This window comes from Rhipicephalus sanguineus, chromosome 11 (assembly GCF_013339695.2).
Source record: "Rhipicephalus sanguineus isolate Rsan-2018 chromosome 11, BIME_Rsan_1.4, whole genome shotgun sequence".
NCBI classification, from domain to species: Eukaryota; Metazoa; Arthropoda; class Arachnida; order Ixodida; family Ixodidae; genus Rhipicephalus; species Rhipicephalus sanguineus.
The window spans coordinates 78204908-78231838 of record NC_051186.1 but is presented as its reverse complement, the minus strand read 5'-3'; the positions used below and the strand labels follow the sequence as shown (position 1 = coordinate 78231838).

The 26931-nt window shown below is 43.4% G+C and overlaps 1 protein-coding gene across 1 annotated transcript in view; it reads right to left on the bottom strand.

The window, feature by feature from the left end:
* The window catches only part of LOC119374487 (kinesin light chain), a gene marked incomplete in the record, with an annotated part of 72511 nt that overhangs the window by 10813 nt on the left and 34767 nt on the right, over positions 1-26931 (bottom strand). The window contains 3 exon segments of the mRNA XM_037644594.2: positions 713-837; positions 9085-9138; positions 26690-26842. Coding sequence (XP_037500522.1) covers positions 713-837; positions 9085-9138; positions 26690-26842 — 332 coding nt within the window.

Sequence of the window (26931 nt, the reverse complement as noted above, 5' to 3'; positions counted from 1 at the left end):
AGGATAGAGAGCTGCCTCAACTGTGTCAAAATGAGATGCACTGGTGGGATGCACCACGTACTGTATCCACCATTTTAATCCTAAACACAGAGTAGTCCAAAATGAGATACAAAAGACAGATCCCTTTCTCGGGGTACATTCGGCTGGTCACTACCATGGCCTGACCCTAACTGCAACGTCTTGGTCTGAGCTTAAGAAAGTGCGTGTCCTAGTCAAACATGCAGCCCCATTCCTGAGCAATCGGATATTGCAAGAGGCAATGCATCAGTGCATCTTCTGCTGCAACACACAACACGCGTAGGCACTGAGGAATTAATATGCATGCCGCCAAAGCTGACACTGCACCAACAAGGAGTCACACAAATGGAATTAGGTCATGTTCTAAGGTCGAAAGTGAGGCTTTAGGGTTTCGGAGAGCCATGGTTACATGGTGCCCCGAAAGACCATTCTGTGTCCCGAGTGCTTAATTTCAACCAGAAAAGAGTCACGCGTGTCGCCAGCGTGCTCCGATGTACTCCGAAATGACCAGCCGAATGTACCACTAGTCGCACCACTGCCACTGTGCAAACGAGACAATTTGCACTCTTAACACTTTTTTTTTTTTGGATAGCTTCCACAAAAGATTCGAATAGGAGGATAGGTACAAGCAGCAGACAAGCGGAGAGCTGACAAGATGCCAGGGTTGCTGACTGGGCCGCCTGCCGGCACTTACCGTGCGGCGAGATCATCGTCGTGGGCAAAGTCGCTGCCCCTGAGCCTCTGCACCAGCTTTGCACTGCCGCGGCGGATGGAAGCCCGCAGCTTGCCCAGCGAGCTGCTCCGCTTCAATCGGCCATTCTGAGACCCCCGCCAAGGCCAAATCACAACGTCCCAGGGGGAAGGTGGTGGTGGTGGTGAGGGGTGCGCGGATGGCGGGAGAGAATAAAAACAAAAGAAAAGGGGGACAGACCGAGAGATGGAAGAATGGAGAAATGAAGAGGAACGAGAAGGGGGACACGACAGAAAGCACGGTCAGAGAGGAGGGCGACAGAGAAGAAGAAGAACGGGAGACAGAAGGGGAGGGGGAAAGGTGTTAAAAGGGTGATCTGAATTTGTATTCGCGAGGAAAGGCAACAAAAGATGATGTGCACCAATGGAAGCCAAGCGGGAACGAGTCATTTTTGCGCCCATTGCACCACCATCGCTTGTCTTTCCTTGCGAAGCGAAGGGGGTTAGGCAACCATGCTGTACTGCCCACCATGATGTGCGTGTTCGTACAAAATGACCACTCGCAGGTTCTCGAATCAATGTGAAGATGCGAGAGTGTGCTCGGAAGACAGCAAACTGCTGCCTAGATGCAACGTTTGCGCTAAAATGCCACATTTCATTTCGTGGGTGCAGAAAATACCACACGTATGAAAGCTCCAGAGTCTCCGAGTAATGTATTATCGTGCACATGATTAGTTGTCGCGAGCAACATGTTCACAGTAGCTCTTTGCTATTGTCTAACGCTCACGTGACTGTGTTAATGCTATTTGTGATGCTGTGTGTACAAATTCAACATTTCCCCACGCTTCAAAAAGCACCAAAATTTAATGCACGCAAGAAATTTAACTGGTAGTTTACAAAGAAAGACTGGAAAGACATTCGTCTCACAATATGCATCGGACATGGCTCACCGACCACTTTCAAGAAAGGCTGCCAGCAACATACAAGTGGCTTCAAAACAACAACTAAGAATAACTGTATCTAAGTTAAAGGGGTACTGACACCTTTTTTCGAAGGCGAGTTTACTCTGCCATACTAATCTCCTGTATGCAGAGATGGCTCTGAGCAAGTGTGAAGCTCAGCAAATGCTAATAAGATATTTTATTTTGATATTAAAGTAAATTTTTCCACGGCGCACCTACTGACATCAACACTAGCTTGACGTCAGGCTACAGTACAAATTCTGGTGACTTCACGCAGCAGTCTGGCTAGTTGTGATGACGTCAGGTACGAAAACTTCCAAGATGGCCGCTTGTGCGTCATCAAAACTTCCAAGATGGCCGCTTGTGCGTCACCAATGGAGTCACGCTACGGAGCGGCGTGGAAACGTCACTGTATATTGTGCGAGCACGTGACGAGAAGCTCATACCGTGTTTTGACGTCAGGGTATGGTAGAAACCGAAACTAGCTTTTAAAAACATACTGTAATTACTTTTTCAGGGCGCGCTCGCACTTAGCACTACCTTTTCTAGGCTCTTGAGGGCTTCACCTTTCATTTGACGCAAAAAAACGACAACTGAAAATATTCGTGTCAGTACCCCTTTAATTGAGCAAACGTTGAAACCTACAACTATGCGCAGGTATTAAAAGTTTACTTTTGAAAATACATATTTTTCTAGCAAATTACATTTTTAATTAACTATCCATGTTTCGGAGAGATTAGTCACATGCTCACTTTTTTTTTTATCAATGTATAAAGTTGCTACAATCAAAAACAACTTAAGTGATAGCAGCATAAAAATGGTAATGCCATTCCGAAACGTACGCAATATTGTAGCAATCGAACTTGCAATGTAGCGAGTGTTAAAATGCAGCATGAAGCATTGTGAAGTGAAATCACAACAAATGCAGCCCCAAACAAGAAAGCGACATGCCCATTTTGTTCATACCAGCTCATTCCTTTACCGAGTGCAAATGTGTTTTAACACGCAAGTTCAGAAAATAAGTACTAGTATCAGTTTTATGTCATATAAGCTGTGTTCACAAGTTGTTATACGCCAAGGCTGAAAAAATCCCACTTATATTGCTGTCTCTTCATTCTATGCCAAGTAACTCAAAAAACTCACATTCTTTTGATTTTTACTACAATTCAAATTCCAGCGGTGTGACATTTCGTTTTACTTTTGTAGTATTACCTACAAAAAACTATACCTACCACAAAAACTGCATATTACTTCATTATTTCAATTATAAGCTGCGTGGTATAGAGTAGAATCTTGTTAACTAGAATCTTAAGTAACTGACAAAATGTGCTCAATTTAGCCAGCATTTTATTCAATGAGGGATATGCATATACAGGTGCAGCAAATATAAAATTAACGAAATTAAAAACAGTAGTTCCATTTAGGCAGCAGCTTCATTTCAGTTACTTCCATTTACTGAGATTATAAGCCTAACCAGAAGAAAAAAAAAAGTTATGAAACTGTGTCATATAAGCTATTGGAATGAGGAATGCTAGACTATGTCTAGAAGACAAAAGAAACATGCAAATGCATAAAAGTGCTAGAAAAGATTCATTAGCATAGAATGGCAGCATGTCACCTTGGCCCCATGGAACATCATCTCAAACACAGCCATGTGCATACTGCATAAGGTGTTAGCACTGTAGTGTGCAAAAAGCTGCAGAAGCTTGACTGCAGCATTAAGCAGCAATAAATGTAATTAATGACTGACTAAACTGAGCACACCATAGGTAAGAAAAATAAAAATATATGCCATAAAAAAGTTGACAGCCAATGAAATGTCACCTTGTGCAAATCAGTGCAAACAAGCCCTGCATGTTCTGCTACAGTTCAGCACTTACTTCGTAAGATATTCTAAGTTGAATGCAAGTGTTGTGGACAATGGTACTGTAAAGCTGTTTCCTGTTCACCAGCATTAGGGCCGGCCACAAGAGCAGGGTATGGACTCTGAGCACACGCGATGTTCCTGAGACAAGTGCTGGTGACGACCCGTTAGCATTCCTTTTCTTCGGTAGAGTACATCAACAATTCTAGGCATTAAGAGGCAGACGCTGTCATCTGAACTACAACGTGCCCCTGAAAACCACGACATCTGCTGCCTGAAAACTATAAAAACTATGATGCTGACGCAAAAGAACAGGCGTTACTTCAAGAGGCACGCTTTCATGAGCTAGCTTGTGCAAATGTAGTCGTGTTAAGTTTGTAGCGAGTTTGGGTGCCATACAGCACAAGACAGCAACAGGGCAGTTTATGAAGATGAGCTACACTGCCGACCAAGCACTGCTTCCAAAACAAGCTTAATAAGCCAATAGGTTCATACGCACAAAAGCACATTTAGAAAGAAACAGTGCCACGAGAGCAAAATGCAAGGTATGCAGGAGTAAAGCTAACTGACGATATGAAAAGTTAACCAAGGCAAAAGAGCTATTTGCAGTGATACTGCAGAAGATTACCCACACCAATCATATTGTATACGTGAAGTAGCACACTTTGACAAGGACAATAGGAACAAGACAGACATGACACTCGCGGCACTCTTGTCCCTTTTGTCCTCGTCAAGGTGCGCTACTTCACCTATATAGTGATCGATCCTTCACCTATATATATGATCGATCACCAACTTGCCCAGTTTTCAACCTTATTGAACTACACACACCCAGCTTCACGAATTTAAGAGGAGATAGGCCTGTGTCTGCTGCATTTCCTGTAACTGTTAACTTAATAGGATTTCTTTTTCTTGATGCATGCTCTCTTGCGCAATGCATTACTGTGGTTTTTCCCTTCTTTTAGTGATGCGACATTTTCAACAGTTGTAATACAGCCTATCATGCCCCTCTATGAGATGAAGTTTCTGCATGTAGAGGTGACACTGGGATCAACTGCATGAAACTGTCCACATAAGCTACTAACCATGAAGTCTACCCAATTTGTTGTGCAAAGGCATAATGATTGCCTACAAAAACAGCCTACACACAGTGTTCTGGTAGGAGTATTTTGTGTGCTGCAGCCTCTTAATATATCACCACTTCCTTTTCTGCTAGTCATGTGATCATCTGCCCAACTCCACCTTGTTGCCTATAAACTGAGCTACAACAAACCAGAAGAACTAAAACACACTTACGGGCAGTAAAGGATAGGTGCAGAAGATTAAAAAAACTTACATACATGAGGCAAGTTTGGTAAATAAAGGCCAAAAGGTAATTCAAAGATCCCTTGGCAAGACCTGTATTCTACTTTAGAAATCTTACGGCTTGGCTACGTGAAACAAATTAAGGTGTCCTGCAGTGAAAACAATGACCACACTTTGGACTTTAAAATGCTGAAAACCCCAGCAAAATGAAATTTTGAGCAGACAAGCCTATCAACATCTCCCCTTAAATTCAATGATTCTGTAAGGTGGCTTGTGTATGTGAAAAGAAAAGCCCCCTGAAAATGCACAAATGTCGGTAATGGTTTACATCACACGATGCAGGCACATCATAAAAGCCTGAAATACACAGCCACACACTCTTGTCAAGCAGTCGGCTGATTAAGTCTTCAATCAAGGTTTCTTTGCAAGCAAATGGAATGGAGCACTGGCAGTGCCTGCTAACAAGCGATTACAAAATTAAACGTGAAAATGTCAAGCTTTGTTACCTAAGAGGGCAAGATTGCCAATGTATACACTAAAAACGATGACAGTTCACAGTTCTATGAAAAAGAAATCACAAAAGAAGGTGAGTCTTACAGGCACCAAGCACAAGAGAAGAAAACCAGACAATGCAAATGCTGGTGTTTGTGTTGCCTGGTTTTCTGCTCTCGGTGTTTGTCTCTGCATGTCCTACCTTCTTTCACGACGAATCCTTACCAACTAGCTCAACTTCCTGTTGTCTAAAGCATCACTCTTCTGTACTGCCCCGTAGGAGGTTGAAATTTTGTTACAATTACCAAGCTGCCCAGTTCGACATTAGTCAGATATGGCCTGTTATATTGAAATACTCCCACATTTACCGTGCACCATTTCATTTGCCAACAACAGGTAAGAGAAACGGGCGCATAACACTGACAGTATAACCCAAGATGCGATGCACACTTGCTGCAATGTCAGGGACTGTCCCTGGACCAAAAAAATGTGACAAATGTAGCAAGAACATGCGCAGTTTAACAGCCAAATGCACATATCAAGGCTCTGCAAACTAGCATGACATTCCAGAAGCTGGGTTGCAGAGAGAAAATGCAAGGCAACACAGAAGATGTTAGAGTAGCAGTGAGAGTAACGAGATGCAAGCAGTACTGTGCATAAACGTTAAAAAAGCTGCCTCCTGTACGAGCTAATAATATAATAATATCTGAGGTTTAACGTCCCAAAACCACGATGTGATTATGAGAGACGCCGTAGTGGAGGGCTCCGGAAATTTCGACCACCTGGGGTTCTTTAACGTGCACCTAAATCTAAGTACACGGGCCTCAGACGTTTTCGCCTCCATCGAAAATGCAGCCGCCGCGGTCCTGTACGAGCTAGGAGAAATCTGTGGCTTAGATGGGTGTGATCATTGCTTAAACCTAAAGCACGTTAGCTATTCTGAACAACTGACGTTGGTTGTTACTGCCTGTCACATGTTCATCCACAGATGCAGCAAAGACTCTGTGGCTACAGCTTGGCTCGTTGTAACATAAAGAAGAACTCGATCTGAATCCAGATTTGGTACTACATGTGGTGAAAATAGGAAGTGGCAGGAACATTTGAACCTTCTGTAAGATGGCTTGCTCCCTTTATGCTCAGATTTTGCACAGCTGTACCAATTCGAGAATTCATACAGTGATCCTCTTACGGGCATCGTACTCAGATATTTTTTTTTTCCAAAATAAATTAGATATATGCAGCAGTTTACGGTGATACACAATCCTAATGAGGGTACTAAACTGCACGCAATGCAGAATTTCGAAAAAAATATGCATAAATTAAGAGCATGTATTAGCCATAATATTCAGGATGTCTTCATTTGTCTTTAAAGTGCAGCTGCTATTTTATCTGTAGGTAGCGTCACTATTATCATGCAACACTGTTCGGGAATGGATGTGATTGCCTGTTTGAATAGTGTGCCTTTTCTCACAGCTATGTTTCATACACCTAAGACACGTTGCGCAGTTATGCGAGAAGCGAAGATTTAGGAGAATTAACGACACTAACTGTGCTTGCGAGGTGCCAAGCTAAGAGATTATCCAAAAACAGGGACTTGTCATGCCAAAGAAGAGCGAAAAAAAAAAAAAAAAACACTAACATCTCCTCATTGTGTTGATGACAGTTAAGTGTATGATAGTTTCCCTACATAGTACAACAAATGAAAATTTTAGGAGGCAGCTTTTGGATGTTTCGCTGCTAAATACTACCAAGGCCTAAGAAGGTTTTGCGATGTCCACTAAAACCATAGGTGCTAACTTTATTTAGCGATGTTGACCTGGCACAGAATTCACATTGTGTTTTCCCTCCAAGCAAGCGCTGATGGAGCTCGCAGTTTACGAACTTCCAATGCACTAACTGAGTACGTGCCACTGAGAGGCAGGAGACTCAAGGATAAGGTTCTACAGGCATACAGAGACCATCGGCAAGGCTGCTTGCAGGTAGTCTTGGACTTTTAATAACCTGAACATCTCTACGAAATAAGAATTGAAACGAAGCAGACCGTAGACCCATTCTGCTTACAAGATAATTCCCCAGATGACTTGCAGGTCAAAAAGAGATGCACAATACACATTCCTCGCCATTTCCAAAGCTCCATCACGTGGAAAACAAGCTACGAAGAGGTAGCTGCATACCTTACACTAAGAAATTGAGTCAAACGATAACAGGCAACACAGCCTCACGACTGCGTGTGTCGCAGTATGTGGATAAGTAAATAAATAAAAGCAAGCGTGCTGGTGGTTGGGTGGAGCAGATGTATATGCAATGCACACAACAATGTGATCAAAATGTGAAATTGGGGCTACATTCTCAACCGATCACTCTCAAAGGTGCTATCTGTTCGGCTATGTCTTTTTCAACGCACTGCACCACCAGATGATCAACGGGCATCGCACCTGCCGGCTCAACGAACCAATGCACGTCGAAAGTGATGACGGCTGAAAGTGATCGGTTGAGAGCACAGCCCATAAAGAAGCCATGGAGCAGACACACTACAAAGCCACTCAACTAAGCAGCCATCGTTTCCACAGTTGGCAAAGGTTGAAGTGTTTCACTGCAACTATGCAAGATACTGTGCACGGTGAAGGCAACAACGCTCAACTAGTGCAGCATCTATGTACTACATGAACATCTAGGACACGTGTTACATACAACACTCACAAAAGTGGGTGAATGCTTAGCTTGCAGGCAGTTGAGGTTCGTGTGTGTGCGCATGGGCCTAGAATATTTTTACGAAGGTGATAAGTTGTGCTTGAAGTGAGGATGTCTCACACACTATAGCTGTCCCAGTGTAATGACAGTGTGCTTCCTCCGTGCGGCGTGCGAGACAGAATGGCCAGCGAAACACAAAACATCATTGCTCCAACTGCAAAAGTTGAGTAGTTTTATCTCAGCTTATTCATAACTCAGTAATCACACTGAAGTCACCCTGGCTCAACACATTTGGTCATGCCTAAAGTCTTCAACTTCTATTCGTAAGTGTCGTGAATTTTGCATAAGTAAGCCATACAGATTCTTTTTATTTCAACGGCTCATCAACGTTTGTTATTTTCCGCCAATGATATTTTTCTGTAAAATATTACTGAGTAAGCCACTGGTCCAACTGGAACAACTGTTTATAGCTGCCTCGCCAATAAAGCATTTAATGGATTAGTAAAGATATCGTTTCCAGTTAGGCTTGTTATGTTTGTATTTTTGCACCACACTGTATTTGTCTGTTCCTGCTGATTGCACTATTGCAGTCCTAGTTCAGCCCGTGTAGTGGCATTTAAACCACGACTCTCAGCATCCTAGATGTTGGAACAAAGTTGACTGAAACGTAAACTTGATCACCTTCGAGTTACATTGTAATGTAGCCGAATCTCGACAAAAGTTGGTCATGATTACTGAATGAAGCGTTAAAAGCCTCAAACATGGTATGTGCCCTTTCCTACTCTTAAGTGTTCTGGCACACGTGAGTGAACAAACTTTGCCAGCAAAAAAAAAAAAAAAAAAAGAAAACATCCCTCCTTGCGCCAACTGTGGAAACCCTGGCCCCGCGCAAGTGCACAATGAGTGTGAGGAAGTGGTGTGAAAATAATCTCGTGACAGAAGAAAGAAGGAAAGAGGGGCCCGCCAAAAAAAAAAATGGCTCTCATATTCTTCCTGGGGGCCTTCGCATTCCAGCATGACCTGCTGTGCAGGAATACAGCATGTAGTGGTAGTAGTACTCACAAATTTCTCAGCAACCATCAGTTCGTCGTACGATCCTAGCATAACACTGCGCATCTGAAAGTTACGTGCAGAGGATTATCACACCTGGACGAAGGCACAACAGCTCACTCGTGTCCGGGGTGCCACCGACAGCCGAAACCCATTTTTCACAAATGTTTGCAAATGCCCTACGAATTTTAACGAAATTGTAAATGCTGTAAAATTTTCTTTTAAAAGAATGTCCCAAGTGGACATACAGTTCGTTTCCACGATGTGCAAGCCCATTTTTTAGTACATGTAATAACAATCATTAAACTGAAACTCCAAAAAAAAAATCGAATTTCAGATTATTGGTGTTAAGTAGCAAACGAATGTGCATCAGAACCAACTGACATGTCGGAAAGATGGCTATTCAAAGTATTGAAACCTGGGGCGCGATCTTGTAAATGTTTTATAATAGAATGTTCCGTCATCAGCACATGCAATTGGTTGAGGCTTGTGTGATCGCCACAGATGGGGGATGCACATTCTTCAGTAGAATGCATAGATTTCAACCCAGTTCGGAAACCTTTCGAAACACATCGGAGGCTTGTTAAGTCCTATCAGCATGACCAATCACAGAGATACGTGAAAGGTTGACACTTGTTTGAATCCAGTTAGAAATTCGCTGAAGGCTTGTAGGCCGTTTCCCTGATAACACCTCAAAAGCTTGCAGTACATGGTGTCCATACAACAGGACACTAAATCTACAATGTCAAGCAAGGCTTCAAGTTTCTACCAGTGAGACATCCCACAAGCTTTTAAAGGCGTGCCAATGAGACATCAAGCAATCTTCCAATACGCTTCAAAAGTCCCTTCCTTGTCAATATAAATGCAAGTCAAAATTTTTTTAAATAATAAGAATTAAATGCTAAACCCAACTAAGCCAACAGCATGTTACATTTAGGTGTTCCAAGCTTTTGACGTGTTGTTGGTGCAAGCTTAAAAGCTTGTAGGACGTTTTAATGGTTGAACAGTCAGTCACACCAAGGTATGCAACGAGCCTTGAAGACCGTGCATCAAGATATCCGGATGTCTCTGAATGAGCTTCAAATCAAATGTTGTAACCAACACTTGATTAGACTAAATTGAATCTGTGATAATGTTTAGCTTCGTTTTCAGACAACTGCCAAACAAAATCAGTGATTCAAGCAAATGTCGTGAGAAACAAGAGGGAGAGAGGGAAGGGTGCTACTTTTATTTCATCATCAATAACAAATGCATAAAAGCACCCATAAACGATTCAAACTGGCTCCACAAATAGGCCCACATATAAAAGAAAAGTCCGCTATAAAACAACGATATCCTCAATATTTAAAAAAAAAATACAGCACCACACGCTTAAAGCAAGGCCAAATGATGCCGTAAAGAAGCTCCAGAAGTGAAATAGACTAATCTCACATGCCTTGCTTCGCGACAAAAGAAGTCTCAGTTGCACCACGAGCATCAGTAATACAGGATCATGACAGGCACCACAAAAAAGCAAAACAACTAAGATTCGACAGCCAGGTGAAACTATTAATGCGACATGGTGTCAATAATAGCACTGCCTCAGCCAATGCTGTCGAGTAAAAAGCCTTGGTCACTGAGCCCCGTTAATTCATCAAGCATTTAAGACAGTCAAAAGTGTTGTAAGCTGGCGCACTATTTGAACATAAATAAATAGGAAAACGAGAATGTTGAAAAAACACAGCCAGCCACAATGTGCAACCTTAGATGAGGTTGATGAAAGGCAAGAAAAAAATACAAGAAGGCAAGAACACCAGCCACCGAAGGAACGCATCCTAACACATTTTAACACTTGCAAGTGTAGCATAGCACAAACTGAGCCTTCCGAATGGGCAGCTATTTTTGATGGAATGGGTACTTCGCATCTGGAGCTATCCTTGTTTTTTGACGAAACCCAAGTTAAAAGCATGGATATGTGCATTATTGAGCTGATTTTAAAGGTACAGTTATTTTTCTGGTGGCTCAAATAACATTGAAATTATGTTAATGGCATATAAATTACTATTATTTAAGGAGACAACAGATAAAAGAAGACTGGGCAGAAAGTTATACTTAATGCATGAGTAGAAAACAGAAAGCACAAAAACTGAATCGCTGCAAGCAGTTTTCAAATCTTAGAACAACTAGCAATTTAGCAGATTGTCAAAATTAATTGTTTACGGCGCAGCCACTAATGAACGAGAACTAACAAAAGATAATGCAATTATAGAGCGAGGAAAAAATCTGCTTGCAGCACTTCAACCTTTCTGCATTTAGCTTCATACAGCAAAAAAACTTACAGCTGTACCTTTGCTAGAGCTTGAGAAATTGTTGCCCCAAACAATTAAGTTGAGTAAAGGGTTGTTTGGAGAAAATGCATAAAAACTTGGGCCGTTTTAAACCGACCATAACGCGAACTACTGTAATATTTTTGCTACATGATTAGTAGTCACCAGGGGTATCATCCGCACGGCTATGGCTACTGCATACACTGCGTGAGAACTCTTTGCAAGCAGAAGCGTCACACATGGCTGTCGTGTGAACTTCAGCTAAGCATAACCAAGCAACCTGACAAGAGTCAAGCAACAGCCACAGCAAATTGGAACTTCAGTGTAATGACGCCGATGCTGGCTAATGAAGCCCTGTGCAAAGACAGCGAAAATTCGACAGCAAAAATGGAGAATCGCTGGTATCACAGTCCGTAGTCATTTCTAAAGCATCATCATTTTTTTCCTTCCTTCTACATAGTCATGGCTGTTGAAACATGACCTCGCGACGATTTCTTTTTTAACTAACATTTATCGATTGAGTAAAATGGCCCTTGAATCTCTGAGCACTGTTCAGTCAGCACTTCAAACACTTTGGAATAATTAGCATCATTAAAGAAAAGTCCGTTTGAACTTCTGAATAGAAATAATAAGAAATATGGAAAGTGGACAAAGAGACACCCTGCCTCGAGTGGGAGCTGAACCCGCATCCTTTGCAGTACAACTTCGATGCTCTATTGCTGCTTATCTATTGAAATTTCTTAGACATTCAATTATGATAAAAAGTGAATGTACAATTAAAAATTTTCCAGAAGAGTAATCAGTGGGAGGCCCATGTAAAAATGAACTGCTCAACTGTTTAATGTACTTCAAATCAAATATTTCTGAAATATTTTTAATTCAACTGAAATTATTCCTAAATTTGGCTTACTTGCACAATTTAACACGTAGTGAGATTAAAAAAAATGTCAAGACAATCGGTCAAATGCACAAAGATGTGCGGTATGTGCAAGTCACCCAACAGTGACGTGCTAGCTGTGTCTACTGCTGTCGGCACGCTGCACAAATCTAAGCTGCGCTATTTGCGCTAAGAAACTGACTTTGAGATGAAAATGCAGTTCTACGCAGATGCAGTGTTTATGTTAAGACAGTAGCACTTGTCTCCACGTGAATGTTTTGAGAACATCAGTCTAGAGGGCTCCTGGAACATAGCCGGAAAGAGGAAGGCACTGGTGAATGAAAATGTGAATCAAGAGGCCTAAAAATAGTTTGCGCATAGTGTAAACCTCGTTTATACCCCTCTTGACAACAAATTCCACCTTCCTGGCATACTTCCCTTGAAACTTAAAGCTATGTCGACAAATGGGAGAAGACACAGTGGAAAAAGCAAGACCTAGACGGCAGACCGCAAAATTAAAGCTTGCAAATGCGTAGGAATCTCTTCTAATATAAGTGCACAGAGTAGTCCATTGTTAAAAAGAATGCATAGCGTCTAATGGAGCAAACATAGCTGGAATACCTTCTTCTTCGCCTTCATTAGAAATGACTGGTACAATCCACTGGCCATACGTTAAACACAAACAGTTAGTCTACAGGCCTCTACGCCACATTTCCACGATAATCATCCTATTTAACAGTGGGTTTGGCTGTATGTGCAGTACACACACAGCTCTCAAGCACTTCATGTAATGCGTGCGCGTCCTCAAGCCGCGCAGTCCTTGAGAAAAGGCAAGCGAAGCCTTTTTTTGTTCTCGATTTCCGTTCTTTCTAAGAAGACATAACATCACTCATTCAGGGAGTAGGACGCCACATGCTTTCTCAAAGCTGGTCTGCAATCACACCACCAAGACACTCCGACAACCGCAGAGAGAAAAAAAAAAGACAGTGCAAAGGAGCACTTCATCACTTGACGGAATGAACGTATTGCGCATCGCCGAAGAGTGCAGGTCGAAAGAGCCGTTTTACCAAAACAACAGGGTCCGGGGAGAGAGAGGCGAAAAGGGCAGTCCACACACCTCGCGGCCGACACAAGTCACATCCGAGTCTGTCTCTAAGAAAAAAAAAACTGGCTGCTTCTCCTCAGAGGAGGAAGCGGAAAAACACGAGCGGGCCCGACACGGCACCGTCGCACGTTACTATGACGACGGCGACAGGGAATGAAATCCGAGGGCACTGAAAAGCTTGGTTTTGATCCCTTGAGGCGGCTGGTCACTACGCTGACCGCTAGAGGCCGTTGTGGACGGCGAGAGCGCAGTCGACGTATTGGCGGGTGGCTGCTGTGCTGGCTGCTGAACCAGCGTAGATTTCGATCGAGGTCGATGGCGTGCATCGACCAAATGGCAAAGCCATGCCAACGTCAATGAAAGCAACCAGAATAATGCGGAGGGATTTATTTTGCGGGTGGATAAAATAAGCATTTCAGGTGGAGAGTTTTATCAAATTGATCCGTTAAAATAGTAGCAATGTCCAGTTCAGTAGACGTTTGCGAAAAGATAGTGTATTTGAAATAAAAGTTTCATCGTGTTTTCACAGGCAAGGCAACGCGAGAGATATGACAGCAAAGATATTCAGCATCACGCAGCATAGGGCAGCAGAATTTCATTCATGATTTTGTGAACAAAGACACAGCCATCAAATTTTATTTATTTTTTTATGTAAGAAAAATGAACATGACAGGCAATGTGAGAAAATGTGCAGTCGTGTATTTATGTGCAAGCCGCATGATATTTTTTTTTCCCAGCGAAAAAGAAGCCATGTTTAAATATGGCACATCGTGGCAGACCAGCACAAAATTAACACGCAATCGTGAGACACAGGTTTTTTTTTTTAAAGTCGGGGGCAGCAAAAGATTAGATAATGGCATCATTTTCGGGGCATACAGCACGATTTTGGGATGATTGCAGAGATTGGGATGCAGTGATGGTGGGTGTAGATGGGCAATTGATGAAAGGTAAACAAAAATGTGCAGGTGATTTGCAATGAAGAAAAAGTGTGGCATTTGTGGGATAGAATGTTAAAAATAAAAGGGGTGAGGAGGGTTGGAAGAAGGGGTTTGTGCATGACACAAACAAGTGAAGGTTTGACAGGTTGGTGGATGGAGAAGAAAGAAAGAGAGAGAGAGAGAAGGAAAACAAATGATAAGGAGAGAACAACAACCCAAGAAAACAAAAAGCAAAATAGGCACAAACACACTCACGAGTAACAAACAAAAAAGCAATCAAAAGAGTGCAAAATGCAGAGAGGGCGGGAGGGGATTTCACTACCTCACAAGACAGCTTCGAGAATGCTGCGGTTTTAAACCTGACCCCTAACGTAGCTTGCATTGTCGGCAAGCGTCCCAGCGACAGCACAAGGATTCGTGGGTGCAAATACTGACGCATAAATACACCACTGTTTTTGTAAAAAAGCCAGAAGAGCGGCACAAGAATTTTAGCTTATGTGCTGGGGCAGGACGCTTTGGAGTGACTGCTCTCGTAGATACAATCACTTCTGCGAGATTTTAAGTGACATTAAACGCATCACCGTATGTAGCCAGCAGCCCCTCTGGTGCTGTGCAACAAACACACACGCACAACAATTGAAGTGAGCAACATCCCGAAGCATAATTTTAAGCGGCAAAGAAAAGCCTGCAGTGTTGCGAGGGCAATCTGTGCGTGACACAGCCTGCCAATGACTTTTTGCTTAGCGAGGAAATTAGGTGCCAGACGTACAGCAATGTCAATTCTTAGAAGGAACACTTAGCCGGTAAAAAAGCCAACTTACCAAAATCAAGACGCCACTATCAAGACGCCTTGAAGGGTGTATTAGGCTGACATTTAAACAACATTAAAAAATTGTCCACATGCCGCGTTGCCGTAACTCAGTTAAAATAGGCAGCCAAATACCCACGGTGTGTTCCCTTTAGAAGTAGAGCCATACTGTACACACAGAGCAAGCCAAAAGCACAGCATACACCTCCCCACAGCATTCAGCAGGTTTGCTACTTGCACTCACTGTTGTCAAATGAGAGCACTTGAAGTGAATGTGTAATTTTGATTGATTGAATGATTGGTTGAGGCTTGAGAGATTTGGCAACGGGGATGTCCGCTTTAATTTAACCGGCTGGGTTTTCATTATCTGCATACAAGCACTTTAGTGCTCTATGTCAACATGAGCAGGAAAAAAAATATCCGTGGCCAACTGTTCGGCAACAAGAAAATCACAGTCACTTAGATATCGTTACAGGTATTTATATTTTAAGCAAATGGCTGCAAAAGAACACACTGTCCTTTGTTGCTCACGGAGTGCACTGACTCGAAGTCGTTACTCAACACAGAGGTGGAACACCATACCTTTAAGGGTTTCTATTTTAATGGAATTGTAAAGGCAGCTAAGTCTCAGAGGCGGCTGCAAATAGAAGTACTGCAATTACACCAAACAGCACTGAAACTAAGAAGCTGAAAAGTGAAATTGCAAGTTCGTGCTGTACAAAGCACTGTGAAGTAGCCAGAGCTGAAGAGACTTCTTCATTGGAGAAAACTTGAAAAGCACAAACGATGAAGACGAAACATATGCAACAGGACTGGCGTTCATTTAAAACAAACATCGCGATATACCCGGGCATCAAGCTCATGCATATGCACACTTCATCCCACAAGAGACTGCGTGGGTCAATCTTCAAACATGAATTTTGAAAACAAATCAATGTGTGTCGAAAGCGCCAGTCCTGTTGTACGTGTTCCGTCTTCGTCGTTTGCGCTTTTAAAGTTTTCTCCGATGACGGACCAACTTGACCAAACCAAGGTATTGTTGCAGACTTCTTTATCACCAACTACAACACTCAAACAGGGTGCAGCCACGTGACATAAAACGCACTGCCACCACATTTCATTTTTCATCTTCACCTTGTTTGTTAGCTCCATGCCTCTTCCTCTTCCGCAAAGCCCAAGTATTGCCTCTGTCAGTCTAATTTCAAATGACGCATCTTGGCAAGAAGTGCGCTCACCTCTTTGTTAAATTATGCCCAGCAGCAGCATCTTAATTGCCATTTCGTCTCGAGCAATTGAACTATAAGACGTTTGTACAAACACACAGAGTTCCACATGAGGGTCAGAAGTTATCACATTACAGCCAGTACTGCACTACAAGCGGTTACAGTACAAGTGGTCTGAATTCTATTTTACGTTGGCTACCGTCAACGCACTTATGTCGTTCCCATCCGGTTGAAGTGCTTATTTTGAGAATATTATAGTCAGGCAACACAAATACATGAATAAAGGTGCAATAGCAATGAGCTTTGGCTAGTGCGAAGGTTTCCCGTGCGATACTGCCAAAAACATATAGCAGCCCAATTCTTATGGCAGATTCGAAACAGCCAATGGACTCTACGAATAATTTCATTGGTTGGATTTTGGAAAGGTTTTCACTTTCAGGGGCAGGCCAGTGGAAATTAGTGGCAAAAGTTGCTGCGAAGTGTTGCTCCCATAAGTGCTTCAGATCTGCCATTCAAAGTCACCAGTACAAAAATTGAGAAGCTCTTTCAGTAGGAACAATCCCTGACATGTGCAGACAGTGTGCTTGCAACATTTTATGGGTGAAAAGGTGACTAGTGGCCCCAGTGAAGACCAACACAAGTCCTGGTTTAACTATGAGGCCTATTCTACACTATATCCACATCAAACGACATGTCAAAGATGTGAAATGACACCGCAGCACTCTAAAATAGTGCCGAAGAAAATGCCTAGCATCATGCTGAAAAGTCTGTCCTCAATATAACACACTTCTGTTTTTGCCCAAAGCTTCCCTCTTGAACCATAGCTATATGGGCAAATTGGTAATGCATCTTCCTTTCTTTGTACTTTGCAGGTTTGTGCTGTTAGTAAAACATGCAGGGACTTCTTATGGCAAGCTCTACCTTCTGGGTAACTGAGCTGCAAGAATAAGTGAACATATCTGGACCTCAAGGTGAATGCAGACCACTAGGTAAGATATGCAAGAGTGAGATACTACAATGGTCCAACTACGTACCAGCGTCCTGCCAAATCTAGGTGCCCAAACAACATAGCAACACCTAACCTTTGCACTTTTTTCAAGCCAAAGCCATGCCACGTGGCGTCCCTGTATCAAAATGTTACGAGCGCTCGTTGCAAAATAATAAAATCAATGTTGGTTCCCTTTGTACAGGCCATGCATACATAATCTATCCTGTTTTCTCTGGAAATAAAAGAACTAGCTGAAGTCTACCTTTGTGTTTCCTGTGCTTCGGCTTCTTGGTCTGCATCATTTATAGCGTGAGCTCAAATACCTAGCCCAGCTTTATCCTCTTAGAAGCCAAGATGTTAGCACAAGCGCCTTGTGCATTGCAATACAGTGAAGATAGAGTAATGAAGAGATATGATGGAGCACTGCAGTCCACTCAATCGACCCAGTCCGCAAAAGCTCACGACAGAGCACGCATATAAGTCTCCTTCTACTGGTAACTCCTCCACAGGCAGCCGGCGAAAAACACGACCAGTGGTGAAGTGGTAGAGTGGGAGGTACTGGGTTCGACTCCCAGTGCTGCCAAACTCTTACCCCATTTGCTAATGGGGATAGAGGTACTCCGACCTGGCACTTGGTGGTGTGCGTACTCCTCTCAAAAAGGTGGCCTTCCTTTTCCACTTCTTTTTATCCTTCACTTCCCTTCCCCTTACATCTCCCAATGCTGTGCTACACTTCCTTCTGGGTAGCAGAAATTACTGTCTGTCCTAACGTCAGACCACCATCGATCCTGATCTTGCCGGTAATCAAACGATGGGTTGGCTGAGCAGTGTGTGTTCATATGCCTGGCTTGTGTCCCCTTTTATTTGCACTATATATTATTATTCGAAGATGCCAAACCAACAAGGCCTCATTGCAACGCTGGCTGAGATGGCTGGTACGTGCGCGTGCACTGCCTTCCCTCATGCCTGCTGAAGGAATACTGTGAAGGCCGTCGCATTATCTGTAACTTCTAGAGATGCGTTGAGGTGAGAAACAGCGTGACGCAACTTTTCTCCTAAGGACCGTGGGCAGGAACGAAAATTTTGTTCGAAACAGTCCTCGCGTGGATTTTTTTTTTAGCTAAAATTCGCGGAAGTAACTGTCCTATTAAGATATGTGGCACTTTGCTGAGACCAGCTGTGCAGTTCAAGTCATCAGTCAACTTGGATTGAGAGATTTGGCATTATTGGGATTCTACCGTAAGCATGTTGTTAACAGCTTGCCCAAGCTTCTATGCTCTCCTAGAATCCGACAACTGCCTCTGCTACCATAATGCACACTCAAATGGCCTCAATCTGCCTGAGCACGCACATGCCTATTCTTTTGGACTGGAGCGCTGGCGTCCTGTTACACAGCACTTCAGCAAAACACAGCCACCATGCAAACCTGTGCAGTGCTTGTCTGTGGGAACAAAACACTATGAAGGATCCTCGTTCGTGCTGTGCTTTAATTAATGATCTACTACCTTGGTAAAACAGAACCCCTCCCACCTACCGAAATGATAGCTTATACACCTAGACTTTCTTTAGTGGGCCAACAGAGCGGTAGAAAAGAGGTAGACCACTAGGATGCTACAGACTGCAAGAGGTGCTCGTGAAAAGTATCGTTCCAGACACTGTAGCGTATCGTTGAATTCCTTCAAACGATTACAGACTGATCAACAAATGTGCAATGGCAAAACACTGCTTCAAATGTTGTGGCCTAGTCAGAATGAGGTGTTGTTTGGGAGGTGCTCCCTTGGGATCCCCAAAAACACGCTGATTGAGAAACTATGTTTGCCTCCTTTCGCGCACCACTTCGATTTCCTCACAGGCACATTGTGACCGTACCACGACACGCATGCCAGTCTCACATTCTACATGCTCACCACTTGACAGAGTTCAGTAGAAGCTTTCAAGACAAGAAACACTTGTAAACACGAGGTCTTCCTGTTTGAAGCAGATCCTGTTTACTATTCGTCGGCTGCATCCGGCTTATATGTTGGTTTGATAAGGGAGCCTGATGTGAACAACTCTTTGGTTGAAATGCTGGTTTTTTTTTAATGAAATGATAAACAGAAATGAATTTCTATGGAATATGTGCTGGTGTGAACAGGAACACAGGTCCACATTTAGTGTCATTGAAACAGCAGGAAGAAACGATGAGTGCAGTACGGGTGCTCACTTACAAGCGATGAAAGGTTTCCAAGAAAACTGCGGGGATTCGCCCACATGTTCGGAAGGCAGTGACAATGTGCACAAATTAAATATGTGCAAAAGTTTCAAGGGTGCCAATGCCTACTAACATAACGAATTTCTTTATTTGTCAGCCTATTGATGGTACACTTAAGTCTCGTAGTGCGTGTATTTCGCCAGCTTCAACAATTTGCCTCATCAGTCAGCCACTACGCCGGTTTACAATCATTGCACTGCTAAAGAAAGGGGTGCAACTGCAATCTTTGATAGGCGCTGCTAGGGGCATACCCATCACAGCAGCCTTTGCAGACGAGTGCTGCCAGAGTTGAATGCTCCCAGAGTCTGGCGTTAACACCCCAACCAGTTTGGCCGCTGTAAACTTTACTACAGCTTACTGCAATCTTGTAAATGGCCTCAGTGGCACAAGTCACAGAAGGCTTAATGTCTCCTCTCACATGGAATTGGTGCACACACCCCATCCACTTACTCGCAAACCTTTCGTTAAACTTCAGTTGCAACTGAATATCTATTCTGCCTACATCTTTTCCTCCCACCTGATTTGGGCTTAACGACACTATGTGATGCACCGTCTCAACAGTAGCAATACAGCCACACGTTGCACTGTATCCCTAGCAAACATTTTGTCTTTGCAATGCTAAGTTTTATGGCACTAAGAACTTCCACTGAATTGAAGTTAATTAACCTCACCCCTGCTTTAGGTTCTCATTGTCTCTGCTTGTATAATATGCATGGTAAGGATTTCTTCTCTAGAAAAGCCCGGCAGCTTCAGAGGCGCCAACGCAATGTGCACCAGGCATCGATTGCTACCACTAACACATGGCACGTCACATCAGCTGACAATGTGTCCCCGAGACAGCTTCACAGTGCTTCAGATGTCAGCCAAGGACAGCCAAGGAGGGGATTTCACAAAACCTATCCAAGGGCCGTGTTCTGAGATGATCACTTTCGGTGACAGTGTCGCTTCCCATGGAGTAGAGTCCATTGTGTTACACAACTAAAAAAGCTACTTACCAGTAACATCATTGTTTCACTAGCGGTTGGTGAATTTGAACATCTCACAACACAAGAGTGAGCGCACTGTAAGAGCGCAGAGCAGCCCGAGTGTGGCGTTTTCGAGTGTACCAGCTAATACGCAGTGGCTAGGCTTGGCTTTGGCTACTTGAAGTACAAAAAGTGCTGAAATAGTTTTCAACGTTTCTTGCGTTATTGCCTGAAGTGCAGCATAATTTTTCAAGAACACAAGCATGTGTGGAATGCAATTAGTTTGAGAGTTTAAGACAGTCTACTCAGAGAGTTCAGACAAAATGCTGTGCACTTACGCCACAGAACAATACCAGAAACTACACCCAAGCCTCGTTATAACGAACACGGATATAACGAATTATCGGTTATAACGAAGTAAATGAAGAATAGGCTTGTCATAGCTAGTGTTACAAATAAACGTTTATAACGAATTTTCGGATATAACGAAGTTATTTTTGTGGCAGATGCTACTTTGTTATAATGAGGTTTGAGTGTACCATCAATGCCACCGAAATGCTAGGCTTTACCACCAATGAACGGTGAAAAGGTGTGTTCATTTATTCCAGGCATGTCAACAGCACCGTAGAGCACTGCAACGTAAACTTGCCGTAGCTGAAAATACTATATGGCGCCATTAATTTTTTTGATTCCACTCACCAGCCAATCAGTGCGCACCAAAAGCGAAAATTTGGCGACATTTCCAAAAGTAATTGTCTCAGAACACGACCCCGAGCCTTTCTTTTTCTTGTCCACTGTTGCCACTGATGCTTTGCACTTCGCGATTTATTGTTAATCAAACACATGAGCACTGCACGCAAACGTACTAGTGTGTTAAAAAATAACCTATCCCAAAATACCCTTACTGGCCCAGAAAATGGGCACAAATGTGTCAGTGGTTCAGCTGGAAGCCCTTTATGTCCTAGACTTCCTTGTCAACACAATGTTTTGTAATGATCACCAGTGAAGTGCAAGAAGGTGAAAGGGAAGAAAGGGTGAAGTGTGCTTCTCCTGCGTGAGCTGCTGTGAACATCTAAGGCACACATCTAAGAGCAAGCTCACGTGTGGGCGGAAAAACATGCAGCCAGATAAAGTGAGAAGCTATGGCAATGTGAAAACATTTTATTGTGACCACTAAAAATAACATATCCTCAATTACTGAAGGCACTTGGTGGCACAGAGTATTTGCGTAGGTAAATGCCTAGGCACAGAAACAAGAGAGCTTGAGTATGCTACTAACGTAGAAATAACATGTATAGCAAAACGGAAAAAAGATACAGACATCCTGGCAGCATTTCAAAATCCCTAAAAATGAAGAAATGATCAGCCTAACCACCCTGCAATAAGCAGCGAGGAAACTGATTAAGAATTACAGAAAGTATGAGTTAAAAGAAGAAAATGATGCATGCAGTAGAATCTCCGTAATTCAAACTCGCTTACTTTCAACTCTGTGGCAAATTTGTGGCAAAACACACGCATCTCGATGCACGGAAATCCTCAGCGATTCAATCTACCAATTGTAAATTCAATCTACCAATTGTTGTAAACTCTGGTTAACTAGTTGCAAACAAATCTGCCCCTCCACCAGCAATGCATCCAACCGAAAAATTGGTTGTACTGGAGGCATGCCGGTAACTGTTACTGCAAGGGCTATGCAGCTACTCTCAGTGGCTCTTTTAGCTCAGCTGGCAAAGAAGCGACGCACAGTTTAGAAAGACACGGAATACTACAATGCTATGCGCAGGCCTCACGTGGAGCACAGTGGATACTGCGCGATACTAGCGTGCGGTTTTTATCGACTTGCAAAATAAAATATCAATGTAGACCCGTGCCACCAGTTATTTTTCACTCATGATGCACCTTGTACATAGAATGAACTGTAATGACGCGCAAGAGGCTGCACAATGCGCTAATGTGAATTCCAAGTACCCACTAATTCAGTGAAGCACGACATACAACAAAACTAAGTAAACAAATTTTGATTAAACTAACAAAACAACAAAGGTTATCTTGCCATTGAAGTCCTTTTTTGGGAGGGGAAGAGAGTTACCAGTAGTACCGACATTTTTTGCAGGTCCTGTCCTTAAACAAAAAAAAAAAAAGTTGGGTATCTGTGTATCCCAACTTGACAAACATGTGAAACACACTGTGCCATATTGCTCGGCCCATCAGGTGGCCCTTTCTTATAACGAACTCTGCTTGATTAAAACAAGTTCTTGGGCGTCGTTGAGTTTGAATTATTGAGATTCAACTGTATAAACATGCTTGTGAAAATCAAAGATCCCCTACAAAGAACAGATGACAAAAGGTAAAGAAAATTCTGCACGTTGCTGCCGCAAATACAGTAGGAACCTCGTTCATACGCTATTGTTGTTTTAAATAACGTGCGATTCAGAGTAACTAAAAGACGTTACAGTTTTGATCCGGCAAAGAATGCAAAGTAACACCAGGACTATCACATAGTATGACTAATAGTATCGTGAGCAGGGTAAATTACGGTAAATATTTGCGTACTAACTAAAACATGGTCTAACACACCTACCTAAAGACAAAAGAAACAATCACTCAATTACTGTGAAAGCTTGCTACAACATTGGCTTAACGAGCAGTGTTGGGAGGGGGAAGCATGTGACACGGCTGTGTGCCTCTTGGTTTTCCATCACGCAAGCCTCGCACCTTTTCTCGTTAATGTCAGATCTAGCGAATGGAAAATGTATCGTATGATTGGAGCCTGGCAATATGCTAAATTATGGAGCCAAAAACAAAGCGCAGCAACACAGGATAATTTGTTTTGTTCCCGACTGCCAACGCTAGCGCTAGGAAATCAATTGCATAAACGAGGTTCCACTGTAAACCTAAGCACCAATGTGCATGAGAGAGAAAATGTGCAATAGCACGAAACATTATGTCTTGTAAACGACATACCACACGTTACAATTTGAACATTTCAATGTTTTCCCTAAATCTGCTTCAAGAAATAATGCTATTAACAAATGTGCAAAAGATAAAAGGTAGAAGTAAAAGGTAAAAGATGAGTAAAAGCAACAAAAGTAGGCAATAGTAAAAAAAAGAGCATGCACAAATGCATTACATTACAAGCCCTCGCACCTTCCTAACTTTTGTTAAAATTGTGAGCATAAGTAAAAGTAGCTGAAGATACAAAACCATGATCACAGACTCGCACGAAGCATAGAAAAAATAAGAAAACAAGGTAAAGAAACCTGCTTCAGCAATGTAATTGCCTCTTGCCACTGGCCCCATTAAATGACAACAACAAAAAAATCTTTCGACTAAGCTCGTGACACGAGGCAGCTGCCGTAGGAACTTTGGACCTATTTATCACAGTTACGTAGCACGGTTTAATTTAAAAACCTCCCCTTGACACTTGGCTAAACACTATGCCCCAAGGACAGCCACATGCTCCGCATGTAATTGCGGGTGGGATCACTGAACACCAGTAAATCACATGTAAAAAGACTGCATAGCGCTCCATTTCAGAGACGAGAGTAAAATTGCCAACTTGCACCGAGAGCTGGCCACAACGTACATAATGTTGTATTGCTAGTAGTATAAGTAAAGTACTATAAACAGCCTCTGTGGCATCAAGACACACTTGGCAGTTAGTGGTGCATTCTTGCTTTATACTGCAATTGCAAAGTGGTACTTGCCAAGTTTCACAAACAATATTTGATAAGCATTACCTACTTTCTGCTGAAACCCTACTGAAATCTGTCTCTTTCTGCGAAAAAACACGTAGCGACGAACAAGGGGTTAAAGGGGCCCTCCAACACTATTTAACCCCCCATTTTTTACTTGCGGGCTGCGTAGACTGATGGCTGGGGATAATTTTAGCATAAGTTTAAGCACCGATATCAAATTATTTAGTGTTTTAATCACGCGTTGAAGTCGCTACATCGCTGCTGACCGCATCAGCGCGTAGTGGCGCTTGCCAGAACTATTGCGGGCGGAAATGACGAAGATGGGCGCTGGCCTATGATTGGATAAATGTAACGTTAGAAGTAATAACGGCGTTGCATCAAAGTTGAGATTACTATTGTTTTTCGTTTTTCTTTTCTGTGCTTTTTCAATGAACTCCAAATAGCCGCCGTCGCAACAAAAAATATCACTACAACCACAAAGTACGACAGAGGCGCCGGTTGCCATTTCGCCTCTGGTTGCTCTGGCTTTCTTTTTTTTTTTTGCCTGCGCCGGTCGGATGTCCATATGAAACGCTTGCCCCTCTTCCTTCTTTTTGTGTCTCTACGTTTGCGAGCTGCCTCTTTCCGCATGTGCGGTAGGCTCATGATTGTTGTTGAAACGGTGCAAGTAATCCTCTTCGTTGAATTGTTGTCGCTGCACACTTGTAACTCGTCGGGCTGCTCACCGAACAACCCGCGTAGGGGCGACCGTGTTTAACCGCCCATGCCGCTCCACAAATTCCCTTCTCAGAATGAGAAGAGGGGATGACATGGAATGTCGTTGTAAGGAACAGCAGACAAAGCCTCCCCAGCCTCGCTACGAAGCAGTAGCGCCCGCTCAAGTTCTGACAAGTCAGGAGGAACCACGTTTGTTACTATGGCAACGACGTCAACAATACGTTGGAAAGAAGCAACAATGGTGTGCGAGCTTCCCCTACGTAAGAGCTTTCAGCCCATTTCATTGGAGCGCCATCCGACGTCACAGCAGAGAGTGAAATGTGGTCACGTGACCCCGCGAAAATCGAGTTGAGGGCAGGCATTTTTTTTCTTGTATTTTGAATTTTCTAAATTGAATAACTTCGTACTGCGTGCCGCTATCGCTGCCGTTCTTGCTGCACTAGTTCGTCCGTACTTCAGTCTACGCAATCCACGAGTAAAAAATGGGGGGTTGAAGAGTGTTAGAGGGCCCCTTTAAGGATGTTTTGGCCCCTACACAGGAGTGTCATACCCTCCAGTGACCCTCTAGTAATGATTGCTTTTGGTGAAATGCAATGCTGGATGCTTGAGGGCATGCCTTGCACCATGAATGTTACAGCACGGAAGGAGAGCCTACAACAGTGAGCACTGAGGAACAAATGGCAAAACTTTGTCACCCGTTCTTTTTCCCAAGTCCGGTGCCGTGTTGTGTCTTACAAGACCCTCATCTGTGCTCTCGGAAGCTGCTTCCGATCTTAGCGTTAGAGCAGCAGTGTGCGAATGAAGCAAGCCAGTGCAAGTTAGCTTTCAAGATTGTAACACCTGGTTAAGAATCCCCCACAAAGACCTATGGCAGGAGTTGTCAGGAGTTCTGGTGTTCAGTGAACTCAACGCTGCCTTACTACGAGAGCGGAGTCACAAAAAAAAAAAGTGTTTCTGCGCAAGTCGGGGTAGGAAGTGTTCAGAAGGAGAAGAGTCCCGAAGGGCTCTGCCACCGAGGCCATAGCTTGGAGCGCCGCCGAGGCCACACACGACGCGTCGGGGTGCCCCACATGCATACTGCCGCTCGCCGCCGCTAGAGGGAAAAACACACGCGCTCGGCAGTGAGTGCCTACTCTACGGGAAACAAGACAGTGCTGTCTCCCTTCTAATGACAACACAGGGCTCGGTCATTTGGGCCTGTGTTTGTCAAGAGCACGGGAATAGTGTTAATGCACTTGACTGTAGAGTAGACATCAGAGTGTCATTATGAGGTCAACGCACCTGCGGACCCCTGAGAAGTGTAGGGTTGGAATAACGCTCTTCCAAACGGACAAATTGGTCCTATGACCGTGCAAGTGCTGTACTTCCAATATACATGGCTTGTTGCAGAGAAAGCAGAAAGAATTGAGGTTAAGAGAGTAACAGCAAGCATGATACTACACCAAGGCCCTGTATATCCTGCTCTCTTGCTAGCAAATCAGCAAGTATATATAATACATATATAAACATTTTTCGAAGAACTACAGACAATCTGGTCTAGTTACGCTGTACCATTCACGTGTTTAACAACTCAGTATAAAAGATGACCCAGATGGCACCCAATAAAACGCACCGGGTGGCAAAGAGGCAGTGCACATGACCACAGCAAAGAAAAAACTAAAGAGGCCCGCTGAGGAAGCAAACGTGGCTACTGGTCAGTGACGTGATGTGAAGAAGAGCGCAGGCGTGCGGTCATTCTCACCTCGTCCTGCGGCTGGCCGTCGTAGTTGACGCTGTCGAGAGACTCGCGCGATCCCCTCCGCGATCCCGACTTGCCGCTGCCACTCTGCCTCTTGTCCTTGTGCGTTGAGAAGTCCAGGTAGGGCATCGACCGGCCATGCCGCTGATCCAGAGCCTGTCATATTTATGAGAACTTCTGATATTTCAAACAAAATCCTGAAGTCCCCTTGAGTTTGAATTACAGAGAGTCTACAGTATACGCAT